Source organism: Heteronotia binoei, chromosome 7, assembly GCF_032191835.1.
Source record: "Heteronotia binoei isolate CCM8104 ecotype False Entrance Well chromosome 7, APGP_CSIRO_Hbin_v1, whole genome shotgun sequence".
Taxonomy (NCBI): Eukaryota; Metazoa; Chordata; class Lepidosauria; order Squamata; family Gekkonidae; genus Heteronotia; species Heteronotia binoei.
This window is the reverse complement of record NC_083229.1, coordinates 39,390,982-39,414,661: the sequence shown is the minus strand read 5'-3', so window position 1 is coordinate 39,414,661 and position 23,680 is coordinate 39,390,982. Positions and strand designations below refer to the sequence as shown.

The 23,680-nt window shown below is 40.5% G+C and overlaps 1 protein-coding gene across 2 annotated transcripts in view; it reads left to right on the top strand.

Moving 5' to 3' along the window:
* Window positions 1–19,669, top strand: part of MATN2 (matrilin 2) — a 70,921-nt gene extending 51,252 nt beyond the window's left edge. Inside the window, exons 13-20 of one of the 2 annotated variants that reach the window (XM_060243450.1) lie at window positions 576–698; window positions 1,677–1,799; window positions 2,751–3,164; window positions 7,235–7,387; window positions 11,441–11,494; window positions 12,165–12,275; window positions 16,002–16,100; window positions 19,529–19,669. In XM_060243450.1, coding sequence (XP_060099433.1) covers window positions 576–698; window positions 1,677–1,799; window positions 2,751–3,164; window positions 7,235–7,387; window positions 11,441–11,494; window positions 12,165–12,275; window positions 16,002–16,100; window positions 19,529–19,581 — 1,130 coding nt within the window. In that variant the 3' untranslated portion in view covers window positions 19,582–19,669. Of the gene's footprint in view, window positions 1–575; window positions 699–1,676; window positions 1,800–2,750; window positions 3,165–7,234; window positions 7,388–11,440; window positions 11,495–12,164; window positions 12,276–16,001; window positions 16,106–19,528 lie in introns of both variants that reach the window. The other variant, XM_060243451.1, reaches the window with a different exon arrangement.
* The last annotated feature ends 4,011 nt before the right edge of the window (window positions 19,670–23,680 follow it).

Here is a 23,680-nt window from a genome sequence, read left to right as displayed (position 1 = left end):
AGTTCATGCAAGAATGAATGAGAAAGATTCCAAAAGTAACACAGACAACAGCACTGTAGCCACTTACGGTAGCTTGAAAAACAGCAGCACAAGGAAGAGGCAGACTGACAAGGCAAGGGCAGTTGGTGGCACAAGGAGGGTAAGGCGGATAGGCAAGCTGGCATTGGAAGAATGGAAGGCAAAGTTCCATACTGTATCCTTCAGGATTGGAATACCTCATACGTGTATGTAATGCTAGTGGCTACAGCTTGCATTCAATTAGGAGAGCACAGAGTCTCTCTCCCTGCTTCCCCTAAGTAACACTGGGCTCTGTCTATGCCTTTATTATGAATATGCTGACTGCTTTGTAAAAGAGAAACCAATAGAGGCAGACTACAATAATGAAAGAAACCAGTACAAAACTAAATAATGTTTTGCTGTTGTTGTTATGGGCTATTTATATGAGGAATTTGTTTCCTTTTCATATTAATTACAGTAATTACAGAACACCCCATTTTTGTAATTATTATAATTAAAAGAAATACTCAAGTCTAGTAGAAATGTTTTAACCAACTCACTCTTTTAACTTTACCCAGATGAAAATGTTTGCAAGTCAGTTCAACATGGATGCCAGCATGTCTGTGTTAATAATAAAGATTCATATGTCTGCAAATGCCATGAAGGATTTATACTGGCTGAGGATAAAAAAACATGTAGAAGTAAGAAATTTTAATTCCTCTCCTCTCTGCAAGCCATGTAATTCCATATTTATTGTTTGTTTGGAAGATGTTTACACTCATAAATGCCAAGATGCTTACAATAAATAGTGCAGCTGATATAAATAAAGCTTTTCAGATGTAAATGGATAACTCTGAAACTCTTTATTTGCAACAAATGTTCCAGTATTCTCTAGAAGACTTAAATGAATTTGACACTTGTTTCCTTTTCCCCAAGATCTCTGGAATCTAAAGTTCTATAAAGGGACCTAGAGCTCTCTAGCAAATAACCATTACTAGACTACAATTCCAGGGTGGTGGTGGGGGTGCGCATGTTCTTGTACATGCTAAATAATACACTGTCAGTCCATGTTCAATGCACTATAGTGATCTTTGCAAGTGGAGTTTGCCATTTCACACAGTAAAATCCAGTTGCAAAGTGACTTAATAATGGATTGAAAGTGCATTATTCAGAATGAGTGAAGTGCCCTGCGTGTGTATGCATGTGTGTAAAGCCACAATAATTAAACATTTGTAAAACTGATAAAATATCTGCACTTTGGAAGTTTCTTCTTTTCTGCTTCCAGTTTCATTTACTGTATGTTGGAATACCTCCAGAAATTCAGGTCCAGCCCTGCCAATTTCATTCTAATGTCCTGTGGTTTATAAGGAATCACAAAGGGTCTGAGAAACTTCTTCACTATTATAATGGATAATGTAGGTGCTTAGGTGCTGAAAGTGCTTGCCTAACAGCTGATAGGAGACACCCAATCTACAGGGCATCTAAATGTGTGGGAGGCTGGTTAGAGTCAAGACAGTTCCACCTCTAGCCAAGTGGGCAGACCTGAAGTTTCCTTCCTTCCTTCTTAGCCACCAGTCCACCAGGTCTGAATTACCTGAGTGCATTCTAATGTTTGTGTTTATGAAGGGAAAACATATTGACTGGTAGATTCTTCTAAATATGTTTAATCTTTTTTTCAGGTAAAGACCTTTGCAAGTCCATTGAGCATGGCTGTGAGCATATCTGCATGAACAACAACAATTCATATGTCTGTAAATGCCATGAGGGATTCATATTGGAAGAGAATGGGAAAGCATGCAGAAGTAAGCCCGTCATTTTTATTGTACTACATTTCTTTCTTCAGCTGATGTCTGTAGGATCCTTCAGCTCCAGGATCCTGAGGTGGATTACAGTTTCTTGAGGAGCAAAGATCTGCACAGTAGCTGGTGGCTGAGTTTGGCCTACAGAGTAACACCTGAGGTCAAAGTCACAGTCTTGGTCTATCTGGGTCCAGGTTCACACTTCCTGTGTGAATTGAGTCAACTACTTAAATATTCTTAAGAAACCCCACGGATCTTCCACAAGAAATCTCAATATTTGTTTCCACACTCACTGTCTCCTTTATTCCCCTCTTTATTCTAGATTTACAATGCCACCCTATGCAGAGTTATATTCTTCTAAGCCTATTGACTTCAATGGACTTAGATGAGTATAACTTAGCTGAGGGTGGCATTGTAAGGCTGTAATCCTAAACATCCTTTCTAGGGATTAAGTCCCATTTAACCCACTGGGATTCATTTATGAATATATATGCTGAGGATTGCACTGTAAGATACTTCTTCTGAAGAAGAGAGATGATTGGTGAGTCTCCTTATCCCATTTCACTTCCCATGCTGCATCTGGGTTACTGGACATGAGAGATCACTGCTCCAACAGTGTAACTTAGGATCCAAGCCAATATACCTAACTGCAACTATGTAATTAGGTGGTTTATACTTTATGTCTTCAAAATCTGTTTAAAGAAACACCTCTCCAAAATCTGTTTAAGGAAAGTACCTCTGCGTTTTAAGATCTCCATGATGTATTCAAAGTTGACGTCTACTGATCTTCTTGCAGTTTACTTGTCACTGGCATATAATTTTTACAACAGTATAATATGCTTTTATTCACCATGATTATACAAGAAAATATTCCATCTTGATATTTTTAATGTTCTTTAACCAAATTTCCATAAAGTGTATATTTCCTTCCTTTTTCATCTTTTTAAAATACAGAATGTACAGAAGGCCCGGTTGATCTGGTATTTGTAATAGATGGATCAAAAAGTCTGGGAGAGAATAACTTTGAAATCGTCAAAGAGTTTGTAACTGGAATCTTGGACTTTCTTACAATATCTCCCAAAGCTGCACATGTTGGATTGCTGCAGTATTCTTCTGAAGTTCGCACAGAATTTACACTGAAACAATTCAACACAGCCAAAGACATGATAAAAGCTGTGTCTCAAATGAAATATATGGGGAAAGGCTCCATGACAGGACTTGCCCTGAAGCAAATGGCCGAGAAGAGCTTCACTGAAGCAGAAGGGGCCAGACGCTTTTCAGCAAAAGTGCCCAGAGTGGCTGTGGTGTTTACAGATGGACGGGCCCAAGATGATGTTTCAGAATGGGCTGCTAAAGCAAAGCACAGTGGTAAGATGGATGTTTACTTAAAACTACCAGGTTTAAATAGCCAGTAAAAAACTTTCTGAAAAGCTATGTATGTATGCATATTCGCTCCAATTTAGAATGGTTTGTGTGTTTGCATTACAGTCTCTGAGAATTAAATCAGACATTTATTAATCAGTGGAGTGAACTTTAATGGCAACCTACTGTGTTCAGATCCTTCTCCAGAAGGAGAAAGTTTACAGCAGAAGTTGGTTTGGGATGATGCTGATTGGCTAACCTCTGTGCTGTCACCTTCCCTCAATCCATGAAGTAGTTTTACAACTGTTTTTAAAATGTTGCTAGAGGGGAAAAGATGGGGAATTATAATATAAATATATATGCAGTGCTTATAAAAAGATAGACAGCCTATAAATATATATGTGGTGCTTATAAAAAGATAGTCAGTCAAGAAAACTAGCACCCAGTCTTAAAAAGTGTCAACACACGCTTGGATTCAAAAATCTGACACTAATTTATTGAGTTTCAAGACTTAAAATTCGAAGAAGTTGGCATATCCTGGAAAATATATCCAAGAATAAAAGCTGAAAAGGAATTGTCAAAGTAGATGTTTACAGACTCAGCAGAGTCAAAATCTAGAGAGTCAGGCTTCTGAATTCTTGTCTTTGACAGGGCTCTTAACTTTTCTTTTTTGAACTCTACAGCAAACTATTTGGGGGAGGAGGTATCAAATGAGTTTTGAGACAGCAAGTGTTTTTAGTAAATCCTGCTGGAGTTCTTTGGATTGTGGCCCAAGAAGTTAGGAAGCTGAAAGGAAAAGTAAAGCAGAATAATTTAATTCTTAAGGGGGAAAATGCTGCCTGGTTGCTGCTACTGCTGTTGATATCTGAAACCTGTGAAGTTTGAAGTTGCAAATACTATCTGCGCTATACATTATGGATCTACTTAGGCACTGAGAATATGGAGGCACATGAATTCCTTGGCAATAATAAACTGCACATTTGGAGGGCTATAACTGGGCCAGGATGAGAAGCTGAAATACCCCAGGAGTAAGCCAAGTTGACTGATCTGTGCAGCTTTTTCAAGGCAGTTCTGTAGATTCTCTTAATTCAGACCTAACTAGCACCATTGATGGTCGACTGTGCTTGTTTCTGGATGCTGTTTCAAATCTTTGGACACCTTTGGAATTTTGACACAGGGTGATGGGCATGACCACAAAACGGATGCCACAGGAGGGAGAGCCAACCATAAAATGGCCACCACCAGCAATGCAAAGGAAGCCCAAGTACAGGGGACAAGAGGAGTACTTTTTAAAACACACTGGAAAAGAGGAGTGAAAGAGAGAATAAAACCAACAATATAGGGGCAGCTGCTGCCAAAATGTTATTTTAATCTACATATCCTGCTGGACAGGAGTCTCATCTGACCCCACTCACTTTCTAAAAAATACTTGGCAGGCACCGGGAAAGGTGTTGTGGGGGACTCCTGCTCTAAAGCATCAGCCCACTGGGAGATTCCCCTGTAAGTCAAATGTCCAGTCCACTGCAGGCTGTAACAAGGATGCCTGAGACTAGCAGCATTCTTTTGAACACTGAAAAACAAGCCCATGGTGACTCACCTTGTGGGGCTGAGGAGATGCCAGGTTTAGGTTTACATTGAAAGGTTTGCAGTGGAGTTATGAGTTAAACGTGACTACACTACTCCTTTTTCCATTGATAAACCTGCCAATGATTATACCAGAATGAGTACCAGAAGTTGGTTCAGTCCCACAACAACCAGTGGAGTTATGCTGAGTGTGCATTTGGCTCCTGAGTACTGAATATTTCATTTTGGGGATTTTGTAATAATTGCTTAAAGAACAGCCTCCAGTAGGAATGAAAATAAAACAAATCTCTGGAATAAGAGCTGTGATTTTTCTTCTGGCAAAATTCAAGCCTGTGTAGATAATTTATAATGCAGGAATTCAGAATGAAAAGGGCTTACGTTGTTAGTTTTTCTGGAACAGCAGCAATGTGGAAGAAGGCAGGAGACATGCATGTCATTGCTGAATGTACACACCCTTCCCCAGTGTTTCCACTGGGAAAGGAAACAAAAAAGCAGTTGTCTTTATATATATTTGAAAACATCAGTAACGGTTATCCCCTTAAAGATGGCTTTCACATCTATCTGTCTTTAGGAACTGAATCTTTAATAAAATTACATAGAAGGAACAGAGGGGGTTAGAGCCAGCCAGCTTTTCCACTCGATCTCTCCTAACTGCTCTCCTTGCTACAGCCCCCTTTCCAGATGGCATTGGCATAAGACATTTCCATTGCCTTTTCAGTAGCTTAACAATGGAGGAAAGTACCTCTATGATGAACAGAAGGAATGCACTTGAAGATGCTGATAAAACTATGAAACTTCCCTTTTAGTTGGCAAAAAGGTAGATCAGCAGCAAAAAATAGAAAAAAGAGGCAGAATAAGACAACACAGTTCACACACTCTGAAGTACTTTCAATCTATCTGGTCACAGTCACCTGTTGGGTTTCAATCTATCTGGTCACAGTCACCTGTTGGGGTGATAGTGTGATCATCAGGCCAGTAATTACTCATGCCTTGAAGGGAATTGCATTGGATCTCTTGCCTGCAGTCTTTCCAAGATTGGCTCTAAAGGCTGATTCTGTAAGGTAATAAGCATCATGAACATTTGGTAAGAAGCTGGAAAGGTTAGAGTAGAGGGGCTAGCAGTAACCTTGGATGGGGATTGTGTTTCCTGTGTCCCACACTTGCATGTGAGGTTACAGTAGTATAACACTGCATTGGCAGCCTGGTGATGTATTCCCAGAATACCTACAGAATCTATTATCTCTGCACTGGGTATATTTACCCTGTGTGGGAATTGCCTTTGAAGGATGAAGGGAATCCCTTGCTTACCTGGGTGGATGCATTATCCTTGCATCCCATTGTTGGAGTGCTGGGTCAATCCACCTTTGGAACCTGGATTGTGTGCTTAAGAGAATATGAAAGATTGATCATAATGGGTACAAAATGAATTTGAATGAAAAGGGTAGAGGGTAATGACTAAACAGTGATGTCAGGCATATTTGACTAGAAATATCTGTGGCCAACAGCTGTAGTAAGGACTATATAAAGCAGAGATGGCCAAATTGTGGCTCTTGAAGTCCTCCCCACTCCATTGGCCAGCTTGGAGAAGGCATTTGTCTCTTTAAATCCCTTCTTCATGCCAAACCAGTCAGAGGCTTGGAGAACACATTTAAAGTTGCTTTCTTTACACCTCTCCCTCTCTCCCACCATCTATTTTCCTTCCTTCCTTCCTTCCTTCCTTCCTTCCTTCCTTCCTTCCTTCCTTCCTTCCTTCCTTCCTTCCTTCCTTCCTTCCTTCCTTCCACCAGAAGTTCATGTCTTGTGGCTCTCAAACATCTGACATTTCTATGTGGCTCCTAACATTAAGAAAGTTTGGCCACCCCTGATATAGAGAGTACTATGCTTCAGTTTCAGTCTAGAGACAGGCTGCATGCAACATATTATATTGTGTTGTCCTGGCACATATAGCAATCCTTTGCAACTGGATGCAGTGGTAGCATAATATCCAGCCATGTGTAGATGCTGACAGGTATAATAAACCTTGATATTAGTGGTTTTCCCCCATGAATTTCAGTGTTTTCTGTTTATTTTAGTTGAACAAATGTAACTGACTTTCTTGGGAGTAAGGTGTTTGTATGCATTGTTTTGTTTTTAAAAGATTTTGTTTGGGTGCAATCCTTTTTAGTTCAAGGTCAACTATCATGCCAATTTTAAAACTGGCATATTTGGAAGGCACCTGATATAGCAATATATCGAAAATTAAGCAAATCTGGATCTGGTCGGTGGTGTAAGAAAAGTAGGAAATAAGGAATAAAAAATCAATTTACAAAATAATGTGGAGCACAGATTCCCTCAAGCTACTTACTTTCAGAAAAAAGAATATCAACACCATGCTTTCTTCCCCTCTGCCCCGCAGACTTACCTTTCATAAATAAAAGCAGTCACATAATAATGCTGAAGTGTACCTTATATCATCATGCTATCATAATGACATCAATCCATTTTTTCTTTAGGAATTACCATGTACGCTGTTGGGGTAGGGAAAGCAATTGAAGAAGAATTGCGACAAATTGCTTCTGACCCTCCCGACAAACATCTTTTCTATGCTGAAGATTTTAGTGCCATGGAAGGGATAAGAGAAAAGCTCCAAAAAAGAATATGTGAAGGTATAAAATTAAATTTAATGCAGATAGGTCCCAAAAAATCTATCACAAGCAAGCTGACCATTTGGTCTGAACATCTGCAAAATCACAGAGATACGTGTGAAACATGCTGAGCAATAAACCATGGGGACTAGTAAATTTCAGCTGTTTATCACTTGGGGATTGTATAACTTTATTCTAAGGCCAAGGACATATATAATCATTTGTACTACTTCTGCCAGTTTAATAAGTCATGTATGAAATGTACAATTACAAAAACCCAGGAGATCTGGTAATGCCCTCCTCTTTGTATAGGCTGCAGTAAGATCAACAATAAACTGAAAAGCATCATGATGTGTTCCTTCAGAAACACTGAGTGGAAATGTACTGAGTTAGTTTTCTCTTAGGACAGTCTGGTGGGTTACAATTACGTAGTCACATTTCAATTGGAAGGAACACTGCTGAAGCAAGTTGGCACTTCCAAGCTGTGTGGCAATAAATAAAATCACTTGTATGGACTTACTTTCATGCATAACAATGTTTAGAATAGAAAAAATAAATATACATATGTAGAAACTGAATACCTATGAAATCATAGCATTTCATTCCAGTTACATAATCAATGGGTCTGGCTTTCCAAGTGTTCTTAAAATAGTTTCCTTTTTTCCCCCTGGCAGGAATACTAAACATCTTTACTATACTCTTAGGTCAGCTTCTAATAAGAAGTTGACCTTTGTCCTCCCCATTTTCTCCTGCCCTTCTTTGTCAATATGTAAAAGCACCATGCAGAGACATCTGACAGCCACCATTGCTGCTTATCAGCCCAGGACTTTCTGGTCTCAGCAATGGCAATGATTTTCTTTCCCAGCAGAAGCTAGTAGATGGTTTATGGGAATTATCAGGCTGAGAGGAAGCATCTCCTTATCCCAACATAACTGACTATATCCCTTACATGTATTATTGATAGTGCTAAATGCATATGCTAGCCTTTATTTCCAAGACAGTCCTGGAAGACTGTGATGGATCATTGCGGGGGGGGGGGGGGGAGAGAAGTGGGAGGTGTTTGTTCTTTCCACCACTATTTTTAGCAAGTTGTAAGTGTTTCTACCCTTAAGTATGTCCAGGATCCCTGACCTGTATAACCCAAGCAAGCCCAATCTCATCAGAATTCAGAAGCTAAGCATGGCCAACTATGGCAAGCATTTGGAAGGGAGACCTCCAGATAATACCAGGAGTTGGGAGACAGAGGCAGGCTATCAAACCATTTCTCTAAATGTCCTCCATGCCCCAGTAGGTTGCCATGAAGTCACCATGACTTCCAGGCAGGGGCACACACACACACACACAAATGCAAAAAAACAAACAAACCCAACCCCCCCCCCCTAAAAAGTATGCCAGGGCAATATACCCCTCCTCCAGAAACCTGAGATTCTTGTGGATGGTGTCTGATATAGGCTAAAAATCCAGATATAGACTACTGAAAGCTGAGTTTCTCCATATGTAATTTTTCTAGAGCACAGGTATCCAACATCGGTCCACAGGCCAAATGCATCCTGCTTGACTCAAGAACCTGGCCAATATAAGATTTTTAGCAAATATTTTTTTTTATTAAACTCTTATTTGGACTACTTTTATATTACTACTAAAAATCCAGATTTTTGATTAGTCAAGAGGCTATACTTCATCACTGGTATCAATTAAAAAATTAATGTGCCAGTACACATATGAATTTCTGATAGGATTCCCTGATAGGCTCCCTGTTGCCAGTCAGCTGGCCAACTTACCTCAAAAAAGGGGAAGATGCAGCGATATATCTTCATCACTGCTCATGTGACCTGGAAGTGACATCATCATATCAGGGTACTGCTCTGATATTTGGGCGAAAACAATATGGTAGAAGCCAAATTTAACATAGAGCTTTTGCCCAAATATGAGAGTGTAACTTGACATCCTAGAAGTGATAACATCACTTCCAGGTCACATGGGCAGTGATGTCACTGCACATCAAATGGGCCCTCTTGCTGCTCCCGGTAAATCCCCCCAATCCTCCACTAGTTGTCAGGAAGAATCTGGGAACCCTAATTTCTGATCATGTGGCCCACTGTTGAAAAAACTTAAACACCTCTGCTGTGTAACTGTTTCCTGCACCTCTAAAGCTGCTCGAAGCCTATCTAGAGTACAATGCTCTTCAGTGCTCTTTCCTTCTCTTTATGTCCTTTAGTTAGCGCCAACTAGCCTCACTTAGAGATCTGTCCCCCTGGAGAAAATGGCAGGTTTGGAAGGTGGACTTCATGACATTATACCATGCTGAGGTCCCTCCCCTCCCCTCCCCTCCCCAAACCCTGCCTGTTCTCTTGGTATTAGCGGCAGAATGCTGGACTAGATGGACCACTGGTTTGATCAAGTAAAGCTCTTCTTCAGCTTTTGACCACCATTCCATTTTTACCCACCACTGTCAGCCATCCTCCAGCTACGCAGACTTTTATGGATCAGTTCAGATACTTAATTTTTCCACTCCCAGCAGTTGTTTCACTGATCCAAAGGTTGTATGTAGGGGTGTGCAAAAAAATCCTAGTATTTTTTTTAATTTGGATACACAGAGGTGGCCAACAGTAGCTCTCCAGATGTTTTTTTGCCTACAACTCCCATTAGCCCCAGCCATTGGCCATGCTGGCTGGAGCTGATGGGAGTTGTAGGCAAAAAACATCTGGAGAGCTACCATTGGCCACCCCTGGTTGAATCAAAAAAGGGTATTTCCCAACATTCCTGAATCCCAATACCAGTATGGTATTTGGACTCAGGAAATATTTGAGGTTCTTGAATTTTTTCAGGTCCAGTGGACCTGAGAAGAAGAAAAAAGAGGACTAGTTGGGTGGTGGAGTTGTGAGCTTCACTTGCCCTGGCCAATTCTGGGCTGACTCCTCTTTGCTAGAAACTGAGCTGCAAAGATGAGCTAGCCCCAGCCAAGGCAGCTTCCACCGCCCTCTCTGATCCTGGGCTCAGGAGCCTACCCAGGAACCAGTCCTGTGGAGAGAGTTCTCCCTACTGGTTAGTCCAGTTTAGACTAGACTGCCCAACAGAGCTTCCCAGGAGTCGATCCTGCAGAGAGAGTCCTCCCTGCTGGGCAGGGAGTTTAGATTGGACTACTCAACAGAGCCTGCCCAGAAGTCAATCCTGCAGGGAGAGTTCTCCTGCAGGCTCTGCTTGGCAGCCCGATTTAAACCAGATTGCTTAACAGAGCCTCCCTCATCCTTCATTGTTTGGAGGAGGGAAGGCATTTAAAGGGATCATGGTCCCTTTAAATACCTTTTGCAAGCCATGAGTGAACTCTGAAGGCATTTAAAGGTCTGAGTCCCTTTAAATGCCTTCTCCAGGCTGAGAGTACTCCAAAGGCATTTAAAGGGACTGAGAGCCCTTTAAACGTGGCTATCTGGCAGTCTCAACAAATCCCAAATATTTTTGGGGATTTTTCAGGGCAGCCATTTTCAGATAGCCAAATCAGTAACCCACTCAGTAATCAGCTGAGAAAATACCTGATAAATAACCCTAGTGCTGTGTAATCAGTAAGCCTGTAGAACAGATGTTTTATTGCCAGTTGTTCCCTGCTCCCTGTGCTGTCTTCCCCAACTTTGTCCCCTGAGCTCCAAGAGTAGAATTTAAGGGGGCCCTAGTAGCCCTGACAGGGGAAACGGAGAAATTCTTATTCCACTACTGTTGCTCCATTTACAGTAATTTGAATCTAGCCATTGTCTTTGGCAACCTCTGTGACTTAGAGGCATTGTTGCCAATTTGTGAGCAGAAATATTGTTGTCTCTAAGCTCCAGTTTAGATTTGTTTAGATGTACATATGATGAAAGATGAATGCAAAAAACCTGGGAAAATATAAACCATACAAATAGAAATAATCCTTTTTGATGTATTCTATTGTCTTAAAATAATTCTATTTAAAGCAATGTTTATTGCAACGTTTGCTTATACGATCAGTTTTGCTTTCGTATTTCCATTATATGTATTATTGACTTATGCAACAAATTCCATTGTATAACTCTTACTGCTTTTTGACAATATTTCTTCCAGCTCTGAAATACCATCAGGATTTACCTGAAGGATTAATGGATTCATATTTTGAAGGTCTGATATTTTCACCTTATATATGTTGAGTTTCCACTTCAACTGATCATTCACTAAGCATTTTTATACTGTTGCTTCTCCAGGGGAAGTAAGACTGAGATGCATTTTTTTTACGTTAACTCGTTTCCGCTAAAGTCATGCTACATTATCATCACACCACAATCTGAAAATATTATAAACAAAATATATTCTGTTTCTGTGCTGGGTCAATCTAAACAACTTTCAGAAAGATGCTATCTTAGTTTGATCTCTTTCACTTTAAGTTGCTTGTGAACCTGAAGGTACACCTACTCTCATATGAACCTACCTGACCATCAAGATAACTTCTGTAGGGTCCTGCTTTGGGTATTCCTGCCATGTGAGGCCATGAAATGGCCTTCTCGGCTGTGGCACCAAAACTGTGGAATTCCCTTTATCATTATCTTCATTGTTTTGTTTGGTGTTCCCTAATGACCCTTCTACTGCTATATTTTTGTTAAATGGCTTATATGTTTAGTATTCATAGTCTTTTTAACTGTTCACTGCCTTGAAGGCTCTAATTGAGTGGAAAAGTGGAGTGGAAATGTTTTAAATAAAGTGCTGAATTGCAGTAAGATATTGTATAATATACAATAGAGAAGGCTTGGTAAATATTTTAACTCCACCTCTTTCTGCGTGGTTTCTCCTGCAGAACCCGAAGCAGCTATGCTAGCAATCAAAGATGTTCTTGCCTGTTCCAATTTTGCAGTCCACCACAAATACCTTTTTGAAGAAAAACGGTCACGATCGACAGTAGTTTCAGGTAAATTTGTTTGTGTCCTGCACAGGTAATATTTATTTATATTATTTATTATCTTTGATTTATAGACTGCCCTTCCCTGCAAGCATGGCTCAGGGCAGCTAACAACAGTAAGAATGCAATATCTTAAATTAAAAACAAAAAAGTAAAAATATTCCCTATATTACAGATGGCTAACAATTTCTTCAGTGCCTTCTGGCAGAGGCATATGGAGAATGGGGGGTGGGTGGGATTGAGAGTGCCAGACTACTCAGTGTACTAATGCTAGTATTTAGTACTAGTATTCATCATCTAGCATGTGTATTGGTATTAGCCACTTCCTTTGATTTTCCAGGGTTATGGAAATGTCAATGTTTTTCCTTAGCTGATCTCATTTTTATCCTGTACTTACTCCAAGAAACTCAGAGATGCATACATGGTTTTTCTTCTCCCTGTTTTATCCTAACAGCAACCCAATTAAATGGGTTAGATTGTGAATCAGTGACTGGCCAAAGGTCACCCAAGGATTTTTAAGGGGCTTTCTCATTCTTATTTTACTTGCTCGTAAACAAACCTCAGAACATCTGGGTTTGTCATAAGTCAGCTATGACTTGATGACAACAACAAAAAAGTTCCTGTTTCTTGGCGGGGGGATTGCTCCTTCTGGTGAGTGATTCAATATCAGACAAGTTTATTTTCAGCATAAAAACCAACGGTTTAAATCTTCAGAGAGAGATGCTGGAAATAAAACAAAATAGAAGTCAATTGCACCTTTAAGACCAACTTAGTTTTATTTAGAACATAAGCTTTCGTGTGCTCTAAGCACACTTCATCAGACGAGGAATCAGAATAGTAATTCATTGGATCTTAAATCTGTACCATTTTACATTCTGAGCCATTGCCTACCAGCTATGCGTGGCTCTGCTCACTGTGCCGGATTCCTCGTCTGATGAAGTGTGCTTAGAGCACACGAAAGCTTATGTTCTAAATAAAACTAAGTTGGTCTTAAAGGTGCAATTGACTCCTATTTTGTTCTACTACTTCAGACCAATACGGCAGCCTACTTGGATCTATGCTGGAAATAAAGTTGTGTGATCTCAAATTGACCACTAGAGGGAGCGGAATAGAAAGAAAACCCCAAAGAGTCAGAAATTTAAGGCAATGGCAAACCACCCTGTAAAAAATCTGCCAAGAAAACGTCACCCCAAGGGCCAGTAATAACTCAGTGCTTGCACTGGAGGCTACTTTTACCTTTAAAATGGAAATGCAGAAAAGCCCAAATTTGAGACTGCTTCCTCATTGGGGTAATGCCATGTTTTAGTCTCACTACTGGGAGAATTCACACAGAGTGATTCTCCCCACACACACCTTTTGACATTATTATTTTAATCAGTAGTTTGTATATCACTACCATGTTTGAAAAAAGAGCAATATATTTATTATTGATAATTTCTAAAAAGAAGAGGAAAAAGCTTCCTGACTGGGAGGGTGCTAAGGTGGGGAAAGGGAAAATAACACCAGATGTAGATGGGAAGCTATGCAAATTTGTACCTTCCTTTCCACACTTGCCTCAATCCAACTTCTGAGTACAGTATTTGGGAAATATTATCAAAACAGGTTTGAGAAAAGTCACAGAAACACCAACAAAACTCTATGGAGAGATGTCCAGACAGTGGTGTTGTGGAGAAGCATCCAAGAACTATTGCAACTGGAAAGCAACCTGGCTCTCTGATTATTAACACCATACCTTTTCTCACTGATCTGTATTGCTTTCCTGCAGTTTCATGGTTTGGCAGATGTTCGGCAGTGTATTTATTTATTTAGTAGGCTTATATTCCATCCGTTCCCGTAAACGGGCTCAGGGTGGATCACAACATACAATAATAACAATAAAAACCTAAAATTCAGAGTTAAAACAATACATTAAAATTAAACAGGTAAGAACAACAAAATAAAGTGCATCATAGGCGGGAAGGGCACATCATATAGGATAAACAATTATCAGCCCAAAATAAAATGATGGTAGTAATAAGCACCATAGTAAGACATGATGTCAAGGGAGGCGAACTAATGGAATAAGAGCTGGAATAGGACACCCACTGCCTCAACCAAAAGCCTGGCGGAATAGCTCTGTCTTGCAGGCCCTATGAAATGGCAGTAACTCAGGTAGGGCCCGGATCTCCATAGGGAGCTGATTCTACCAAGCAGAAGCCCTGATTGAGACAAGTCGGATGTCCTTCAGGCCAGGAGTGGTCAGGAGGTGTTGTGTAGCAGATCACAATGACCTCCGGGGCATATATGGGGAAAGCGTTGCTGAAAGCAGTTAACATTTGCATCAGTGAACTTAGACTGAAGTAACTGCATTGGGTTGCACTGTATTCATTTCAGACCCATCTTTCTTCCAAAAGGAGGTAATTAGGGCCAAATGAGATATCAGGATGCTCTTGATACTTAAATTTACAAAAGGGGCACACTAGTGAGGTGTTTGGAGTACATTTTTCAGCTTAAATCCATGTAGCTCCATTTCCCCCAAGAACTTTTCTCCCAGCTAAGGAGCATGTCACTAAGAAAAAGTCAGGAGGAAGCTGCTACTGTCTTGGACAGGGTTCATTCCTCTTCCTTCACATCCCTCTGCTATTAAGAGTGGACCCTAACCATTCCTTTTGGAATAACTGGTACAGCTCCATATTTAAACACACAACTCTGACACTAGCACACCTTGGTTTGACAGTCCATTGTAGGGTTGAATCCAGTGGCACTAGCACATTCCTTCAGCTTGTCAATCTCTGGTGCCGCTGAGAAAGTGCTTTGCAACCCAATGGTTCTCATCAAGGCGGTAAGTCTTTGTCCTGGCGACTCCTACCACTTCAGACTACAAGTGTCACACTAATCCCTCACATCTGGTTTTCAGTGTGGAAAGAGCTTATTGAAGTGTCCAATCATGGGAGGCTCCACCTGACATCTAGTTGATGTATTCCCGATGCAGATTGGGCTCATCAGTGAGGACTAGGCCTCACTTTCCTCCTGTCCCTCTGCCTATGCACTGCAGTTTTTCTCATGTAGCGATAAACATTTAGAATCTGAACTCTACAGGATCTGCTTCAGTATGGGACAAATGTGAAGGCATTAATCAAGTGCTAGATACTATCAGTCTTGTGAGTGTAAAACATTAGCTTCAACAGTGACCTTGGTTTTGTGCATGTGGGAGACCTGCTGTTGCTTACAAGAATATTCCCTTTGTTGAACATGTAGCTGGCCCATACACCTGTGAGAGCAGTGATAGTGTGGTTAATGTCGAGCTATAGTTCAGATCCCCAATCTGCCATGGAAATTCACTGGGTGACCTTGGCCACTCACTATCTTTCAGCCTAATCTATCTCACAGGCTTATTGTGAGGGTTAAATGGAACAGGAGAGAATCGTAAGGTGGAGGAAAGATGAAATAAAAGTGTAATGGATACCGTTTCCCTTGCCTGGTTTTAACTTTCAGTGATCCGGCCTGCAATTCTGCACAACTCATTGCTGTTTCAGCAAAGTATTGGACTTCCAATTATGTGTTAAATCTGCTAAACTTAAGATTCTAAATCTAGTCATGAAAAATTTTCCAGTTTTTCCTTCAGTTTCCAGCATACTACATTGCTGATTTAATGACAGTTTAATGTATGCATAGGTTAGATTGAATGGCTTTGTTCTAAGGATGATTCCGTTTCCTTAGCTTGTGTGTTATGGTCACTTTCCACTTACTATTCAGGAGATCCTTCAGAAGATAAGAAAGATCCATGCAAATGTGAAAATCTTATGACATTCCAGAATTTGGCAAACGCTGAAGTTAAAAAACTAACAAGACAACATATCCTTTTTTAACATACATGTTCTTGTTTCAATGAATTCTTAAGTTCTTTGATTTAAAAAATCAAACCCCATTCTAATAAGGGAATAGTCTGGCATTAAGAAATAAATCCATATTTGAAGGAGTCTGCAAATTCATCTAAAAAAGTGCAGTCCCAGGCACGTCTGATAGCTCTATGACATTCCTGTATATCTTGAGTAGGATCAGAAAGGAAAGCTGTTGCACCTTGAAGTCTCGCCCCGATAATCTTCTGGTATGTTTGAAGGAGGGGGTTCTTTGAATAGGAAAATGGACATGATGTGCAGAATCACCATGAACTGATATATATATACTGGGGAATAAGGACAGTAGACAAAGAATATTTGAAAGCACAGTATCTGTTACATACTCTTTCTGGTGTCTTGCTGTTTCCTTCAGTAATAGTGGCATGTTTTTAGCACAATACAAGAGTCTGATTTCTAATATTCTAGCTTGAATACTTCACCAACGCTGCTGTGGTTTCAAACAAAGTTTAGTAGTGACAGCATGAAGCAGGCTCCCTCTAGCTGCAGTCTTTAGAGTCTGAGCTGCATATTATTTACTTATATTTTCCTTTTCAGAGTTCCTGTGATCAGATGATCTTGAGCAATGACTAAAAGCTGAATACTACTATATGTACAGAGAACCTACTTTTAAGAAATGTCAGAACTTAGTGACAGTGTCAGCTGCTACAGTTACTGAAGTACTTGGTGCTAGGTAATTTAGTTGCTCAGCTGCTGCAGAACAATCTGCTGCAAAGCTGCTACTCAACATAGGATTGAATAGCCAGCATCATTAAAGTACCATCCATCCAAATCTGTGTTACTTCTTACTCTTTCCAAGAAGCCAGCTATGCTAGAACAAATACATGTCACAGATGTGGTTGCCAAGTATTCAGTGGAATTACTATATGCCACTGTTACTATGTCAGCTTTTTTCTGCACCAGGCAGGGCTTCACAGCAGCTACATCTATCAGTGTTCCTGTCCACCTCAACACAGCAATACTGATGTGGGTCAGTTAACTAACCGCATATACCTTCCAGCGGAGGTTATGTGCAACTAGATGTCTCTAGTTGTTACATGCAATTTGTGGGATTTAACCATTATAATCAGTCAGGTACCTTCAGATCTGCTTACTCCCATACAAACCTACCTGGCCACTACATTCATCTTATGAGGCCCTGCTTTGGGTGCCCCAGCCTTCTGAGATTTGGAGGGTGGCAACCTGAGGACTTTTTCAGTCATGGTCCCAAGACTGTGGAACTCCCGCACCAAGGATATTCATCTGTCCTGTTCTGTCACTATTTTTTGTTTTGCTTTGTGTGGTGTTCCCTCAATCCCTCCTCTCTACCCTATCTTTTAAACTGATGTCTGATTTTTATATACATATATTTTAGTTATGGCTTATGATTAATTTTGATAGTACTATGGTTTTAATGTTTTAGTCACCTTGGTGATCCTGATAGGGCTAAGAGGCAGACTATAAATTGTCTAAGTACAGTATGTCACAGAAGTGAGTACACCCCCTCATATTTTGTAAATATTTAAGTATATCTTTTCATGTGACAACATTGAAGAAATGACACTTGGCTACAATGTAAAGTAGTGAGTCTACAGCTTGTATAACAGTGTAAATGTGCTGTCCCCTCAAAATTATGCGACGCACAGCCTTTAATGTCTAAACTGCTGGCAACAAAAGTGAGTATACCCCTAAGTGATAATGTCCAAATGGGGTCCAGGTAGCCGTTTTCCCTCCCTGGTGTCATGTGACTTGTTAGTGGTTATCGCTCTCACTCCCTCATACTAGTCACTGGAAGTTCCACTTGCCACCTTATGGCAATGAACTCTCTGAGAATCTGAAAAAAATGAATTGTTGCTCTACATAAAGATGGCCTAGGCTATAAGATGATTGCCAAGACCCTGAAACTGAGCTGCAGCATGGTGGCCAAAACCATACAGTGGTTTAACAGGACAGGTTCCACTCAGAACAGGCCTCGCCGTGGTCAACCAAAAAAGTTGAGTGCCCGTGCTCAGCGTCATATCCAGAGGTTGGCTTTGGGAAATAAGATGTATGAGTGCTGTCAGCATTGCTACAGAGGTTGTTAGGAGTGGGGGGTCAGCCTGTCAGTGCTCAGACCATACACCGCACGCTGCATCGAATTGGTCTGCAGGGCTGTTGTCCCAGAAGGCCTCTTCTGAAGATGATGCAAAAGAAAGTCTGCAAATGGTTTGCTGCAGACAAGCAGACTAAGGACACGGATTTCTGGAACCATGTCCTGTGGTCCGATGAGACCAAGATAAACGTATTTGGTTCAGATGGTGTCAAGCGTGTGTGGTGGCAACCAGGTGAGTACAAAGACAAGTTTGTCTTGCCAACACTGAAGTATGGTGGTGGGAATGTCATGGTCTGGGGCTGCATGAGTGCTGCTGGTACTGAGGAGCTACAGTTCATTGAGGGAACCATGAATGCCAACATGTACTGTGACATACTGAAGCAGAGCATGATCCCCTCCCTTTGGAGACTGGGCCACAGGGCAGTATTCCAACATGGTAACGACCCCAAACACACCTCCAAAAAGACCACTGCCTTGCTAAAGCAGCTGAGGATAAAGGTGATGGACTGGCCAAGCATGTCTTCAGACCTAAATCCTATTGAGCATCTGTGGGGTATCCTGAAATGGAAGGTGGAGGTGCGCAAGGTCTCCAACATCCACCAGCTACGTGACGTCGTCATGGAGGAGTGGAAGAGGACTCCAATGGCAACATGTGAAGCTCTGGTAAACTATACCCAAGAGGGTTAAGGCACTGCTGGAAAATAATGGTGGCCACACAAAATACTGACACTTTGGGCCCCATTTGGACATTATCACTTAGGGGTGTACTCACTTTTGTTGCCAGCAATTTAGACATTAATGGCTGTGTTGTGTAATTTTGAGGGGACAGCACATTTACACTGTTATACAAGCTGAAGACTCACTACTTTACATCGTAGCCAAGTGTCATTTCTTCAGTGTTGTCACATGAAAAGATACACTTAAATATTTACAAAATGTGATGGGGTGTACTCACTTCTATGACATACTGTATATAATACTATGGTGGATCCAATGATCCATGAGCAGAGTTTTTAAAATAAACCCCCATGTCCCATCCCTCCCACCATGTAAATCCCCACATACCCTCAAACCTTGTTCTGGGGTTCAGGGACTCCCAGGAACAGTGTTAAGCATAATGGGCAGGGAAGGGGAAGTCTTGCAATGGGAAAAAGAGACGTCAGCAAAAATCAATCCCTCTTCCAGAAGTACTTTTGCACTGGCAGAAATAAACTGTAGAATTCGGTACACCTCATATACAACACTATGCAACATTATTAAATGGCCTGTCATGTTTTTCCTTAATGTATAATTACTAGACAAGATGACAAAAAGAATGGAAGCTCTGGAAAACAGATTAAGATACTGAAGAATGCTCTCAACAGAAACGTATGTTGTACTGTACATTTATACATACAAAGGTAATGTATCAAAGGCCTTGTGTGCTCCTAGGAGAAAGGAAAAATTAATGGCTCCAGTATTTCAACCAAGTACTATACCAGATTGCATTTTTGCATTGATGGCAGATAGATGTATGATCCGGTGTTTTATACAGTTTTCCATTGAAATAAGCTATGTAATATAATTAAAATGGTGCTTTTAATGAAAAAATATATATAAAGTGGTGCTGTAAACATTTTGAATAAGACCTGGAAAGTTCATCATACAACTTCATTGAAACTGCTGTAAAAAGTGAGGTTTCCACAATCAATGTAAATTCCACAAAATAAATGTAAATTGACAATAAAGTAAGTAAAAAAGACAAACTGAGGAGTAGATGACCAAAAATGTTAATACCAACAATAAGCATTTCTTCAAACATATCAGAAGGATACCAGTTGGGCCTTTGGATGACAAAGGAATAAAAGGATTACTTAAGGAAGATGGGGAGACAGCAGGGAAATTTAACGAATTCTATGCATCTGTTCTTACTCTGGAAAATGATTTCATATTGAAATCAACCCATGCTAGAGTTGCAGTTTTGGGGAAGGGCCTGAAGAACTGAGTCAAACTGAGGTAATGGGAGATGAAGTTCTAAGATTACTAGGCAAACAAAATTCGGATGGCATACACCCGAGGATTCTTAAGAATTCAAATGGGAAATTGTTGATCTGTTATCAAGTAACTTGTTGCTAAAATTAATCACCATGCCAGATTACTGGAAAGTAACAAAGGTCATCCCAATTTTTAAAAAAGGGCATCCAGGAATTGCAGGCCTGTTCCAGATAAATTAGTTGAAACTATAAAGAGGGAATTAGGCACACTGAAGACAAAGGCTGCTGAGGGAAAATCAGCATGGCTTCTTCAAAGGAAAGTTCTGCAACTATGATGCCTTTTATTTATTCAGGAGTCCTTATCACCCTCCACAACCTCTTTCCCTCAGGTTCAGGGTTACAGATAGGTCAGGCAGTCACAGTTCATCACCCATCGTGCCTCTTTTAAAACACAGAAAGCCATGAGTCCTCTCTCACACTCAGAGACATCACCAGATAGGATAGCCCAGCCCCCTTTAATAATCACCGCTCCCTCAGACATTATTCATTTATACATACACACACATAGAGAGGCCAAGATCTTTGTATCCATGTATGTGTGCATGCACACTTGTTTCTTTCCCTGAGACCACAAACAAGGAGTTAACTTGTTAAGTTTCTCTAAAGTTGAACTTTTGAATTCTGCTTTCCTATTCAGGCATTAGGGATTCTTCCTTACAAGTTGACCTTAAGCTGGTCTTCTATCACTGTTTAATTCAGCCAGTCTCACTCCCAGTTGCCCTAACTGGCTGTTTGCCCTCTCCCCAGCATTCCATCAGCTCCCATTGGTCGCTCTTTGAGAGAGGTGGAACCTAATCTGTCCATCACACCAACTTTTTGGAGTTCTTTGAGCAGGTCAAGCATATGGATAAGGGGTGATCCAGTATAGTATAGTCCAAAAGGTATCTCACCAACAGACTTGAGTAAGCTCGGCAATCATAGAATAAGAGGACAGGACTGCTTACAGAGGATAAAAGGACAAATTACCTTATGAATTAAAAAACTGATAAAATGGTAGGCAGCAGAAAGTTGGAATAGACAGCTTTTGCAGTATTGTCACCAGTAATGCCACAGCCAAGTTTGCAGATAATACTAAATTATTCAGGTTGGGAAAATCAAGGCAGATTATGAACAGCTACAGAAGAATCTCAAAATGGGGGAGTGGACAACATGACATAAAATTCAACATTGGGAAGTGTAAGAGTGCATATTGAAATAAAAAAACCCTATGCCCTTCTATGGAACTATGGTGTGGCCACATCTGAAATATTGTATGCAGTTCTGGTGGCTGTATTTCAAAAAGGACACTACAGAGCTGGAATAAATACAAAGCAAGGTGACCAAAATGAATAGGGGGTACGAACACCTTTCCTATGAGGAAGAACTATAGTCTGAGACTTTTCAGTCTATGAAAAAGACAAGAAGAGACATTAGAGGTTTATAAAATTAGATGTAGCAGTTTTTTCTTTCTCTCCCTGAATACTATAATTTGGGGGTACCCAGTGAAGTTGTTGGAAAATACACTACAGACAAAAGGAAATACTGCCTTACCCAAAGAGTAATTAAACTGAACTTCAATGTCAATGAACTCAGTGATGGCCACCAGCATAGATGACTTTAAAAGTGCACTATACAAATGCATGGTTGAGGAACCTCCATTTAGGGGCAGCAAACCTCGGAGGATCAGTGTTTGGAAGGCCACAGCCTCTATGCCATTTTCCCCTTTGGCAATTGTTTCCCCAATGTGAAACAGTATGTTAAGACTAGATGGGTCTCATGGGAAAAGATCTGTTTACATACTGTGATGATCTCTATTCCTCCCTCACACATAGGATTTTCTCTTCTTGCTGAGCAGTCCCTATATTTTCTTCTTATTTGTCTATGGCTGTTCCACCCTGTCACGTTGTTATAAATTCTGATGTTGGCCCATCACAGGGACTTGAGGAAAGATAAAATCACTTTATATTATAATTCTGTAATAGCACACGAGAGGCTTTTGAAAGTTCAAAATAAACAAAATATTTTATTTAACTTGGAAGGGGGAAAGTCAGGTAGGATGTATGGGTTTGTAATCACACTAAATTCAGCTATGTTGCCAACAAGTGCTTTTGCTTTTCAAGAAGGTCTTTGAAACTTAGAGCCTCTTTTCTGCAGTTTCTGCTTTAACTCACAAGCATAGGTTTTTGAGTTTCATTGACATTTTGTTTAGAAGGCAGAAATGTACAACCAAGTTCCCAAAATCATTCTCTTGACACAGCCCAGGGATCACTCTTCTTTTAAGAGTGATCTCCTTTTCACTGGGCAGAGTTTATCTTGACTAGAAGTTCTGCCCCTTTTTGGCTTTAATGGGGATCCACTGTGATCCATTCACTCCTTCAGCCCCTTTCCCAATCCACAGTCAGTTCTAAACTGTCTCTTCAACTGTCATTTTTTAACTGATGAAATTCCATTTGAACAGCCTGTCATTCAAAGGTTCTGTAAAGGCATTAACCCTTTACATTCCATCACATATACATTGTCTTTAGTTGGATCTGGGATAAATTTCAGACACGAAAGTACAACTTCCTGCTTATCTCCTCCTGCTGTAACTTTAAAGCCCCCCCCCCCCAATGCTGCTCCTGGGCAATTGAATGCTGAGGATCAGCCTTGGGTGAGGGAGTTGGCAGAAATAATGGTGTCCTCTCTCATGCTAGCAGGTCTTTTCCATGGGACACAACTCCTTGATTCCCATGACAAAAGTGGGATATAAATGTAATAACGATTGTCTAGTCTTAATACTAACTCAGGTAGACCCGCATGCACCAAAACAAAGCACAGACTCTTCCCATACTCTGCTATGCTCACATTCCCGGGGGGGGGGGGATAGCCATCTTTTATTGGTACATCTAATTCCATACTTAATGCACTGCTCACAATTCTGAGAATCTCAGCTTTCCTAGAATGTTCACTCATAGTTCTGCTCATGATCATCTTTATGTGCAGCACACAGCCTGTATATTCATGACTGGGCAATTGTTGAAGAAGACCAAAAAACACGCAGTCATAAGAGAGATGGCTTTGTCAGAATGCACTTTTGGGTTATTAATCTTGTAGCTTTCTAAAATTGCACCTCTCCAGTTTTAGATCCAGTTTCTGGATCTATTGTTTTAGTTCAGTTGACCTCAAATTTCTTTTGGTTTCCACAAGGCAGTTACTGATTCAAGATTCACTAATACACACGTATTCTCACATTCAGTTTAGCACCTTGCTTGTTGTATTCAAAGACTTCCCATACAGTTTCCTCATGAAGTTCCAGTCAGCTTTTGAAGCTGAAATGCCTCTGAAATTGTAACTTAAGGACAAACAACATGGCTAACACTCAAGGGTTAAATACTGGAAACGATCCATATGCCCTTCTAACAGAGAAAATGCCTGCTGCTCAAGGAAAGGGCTATT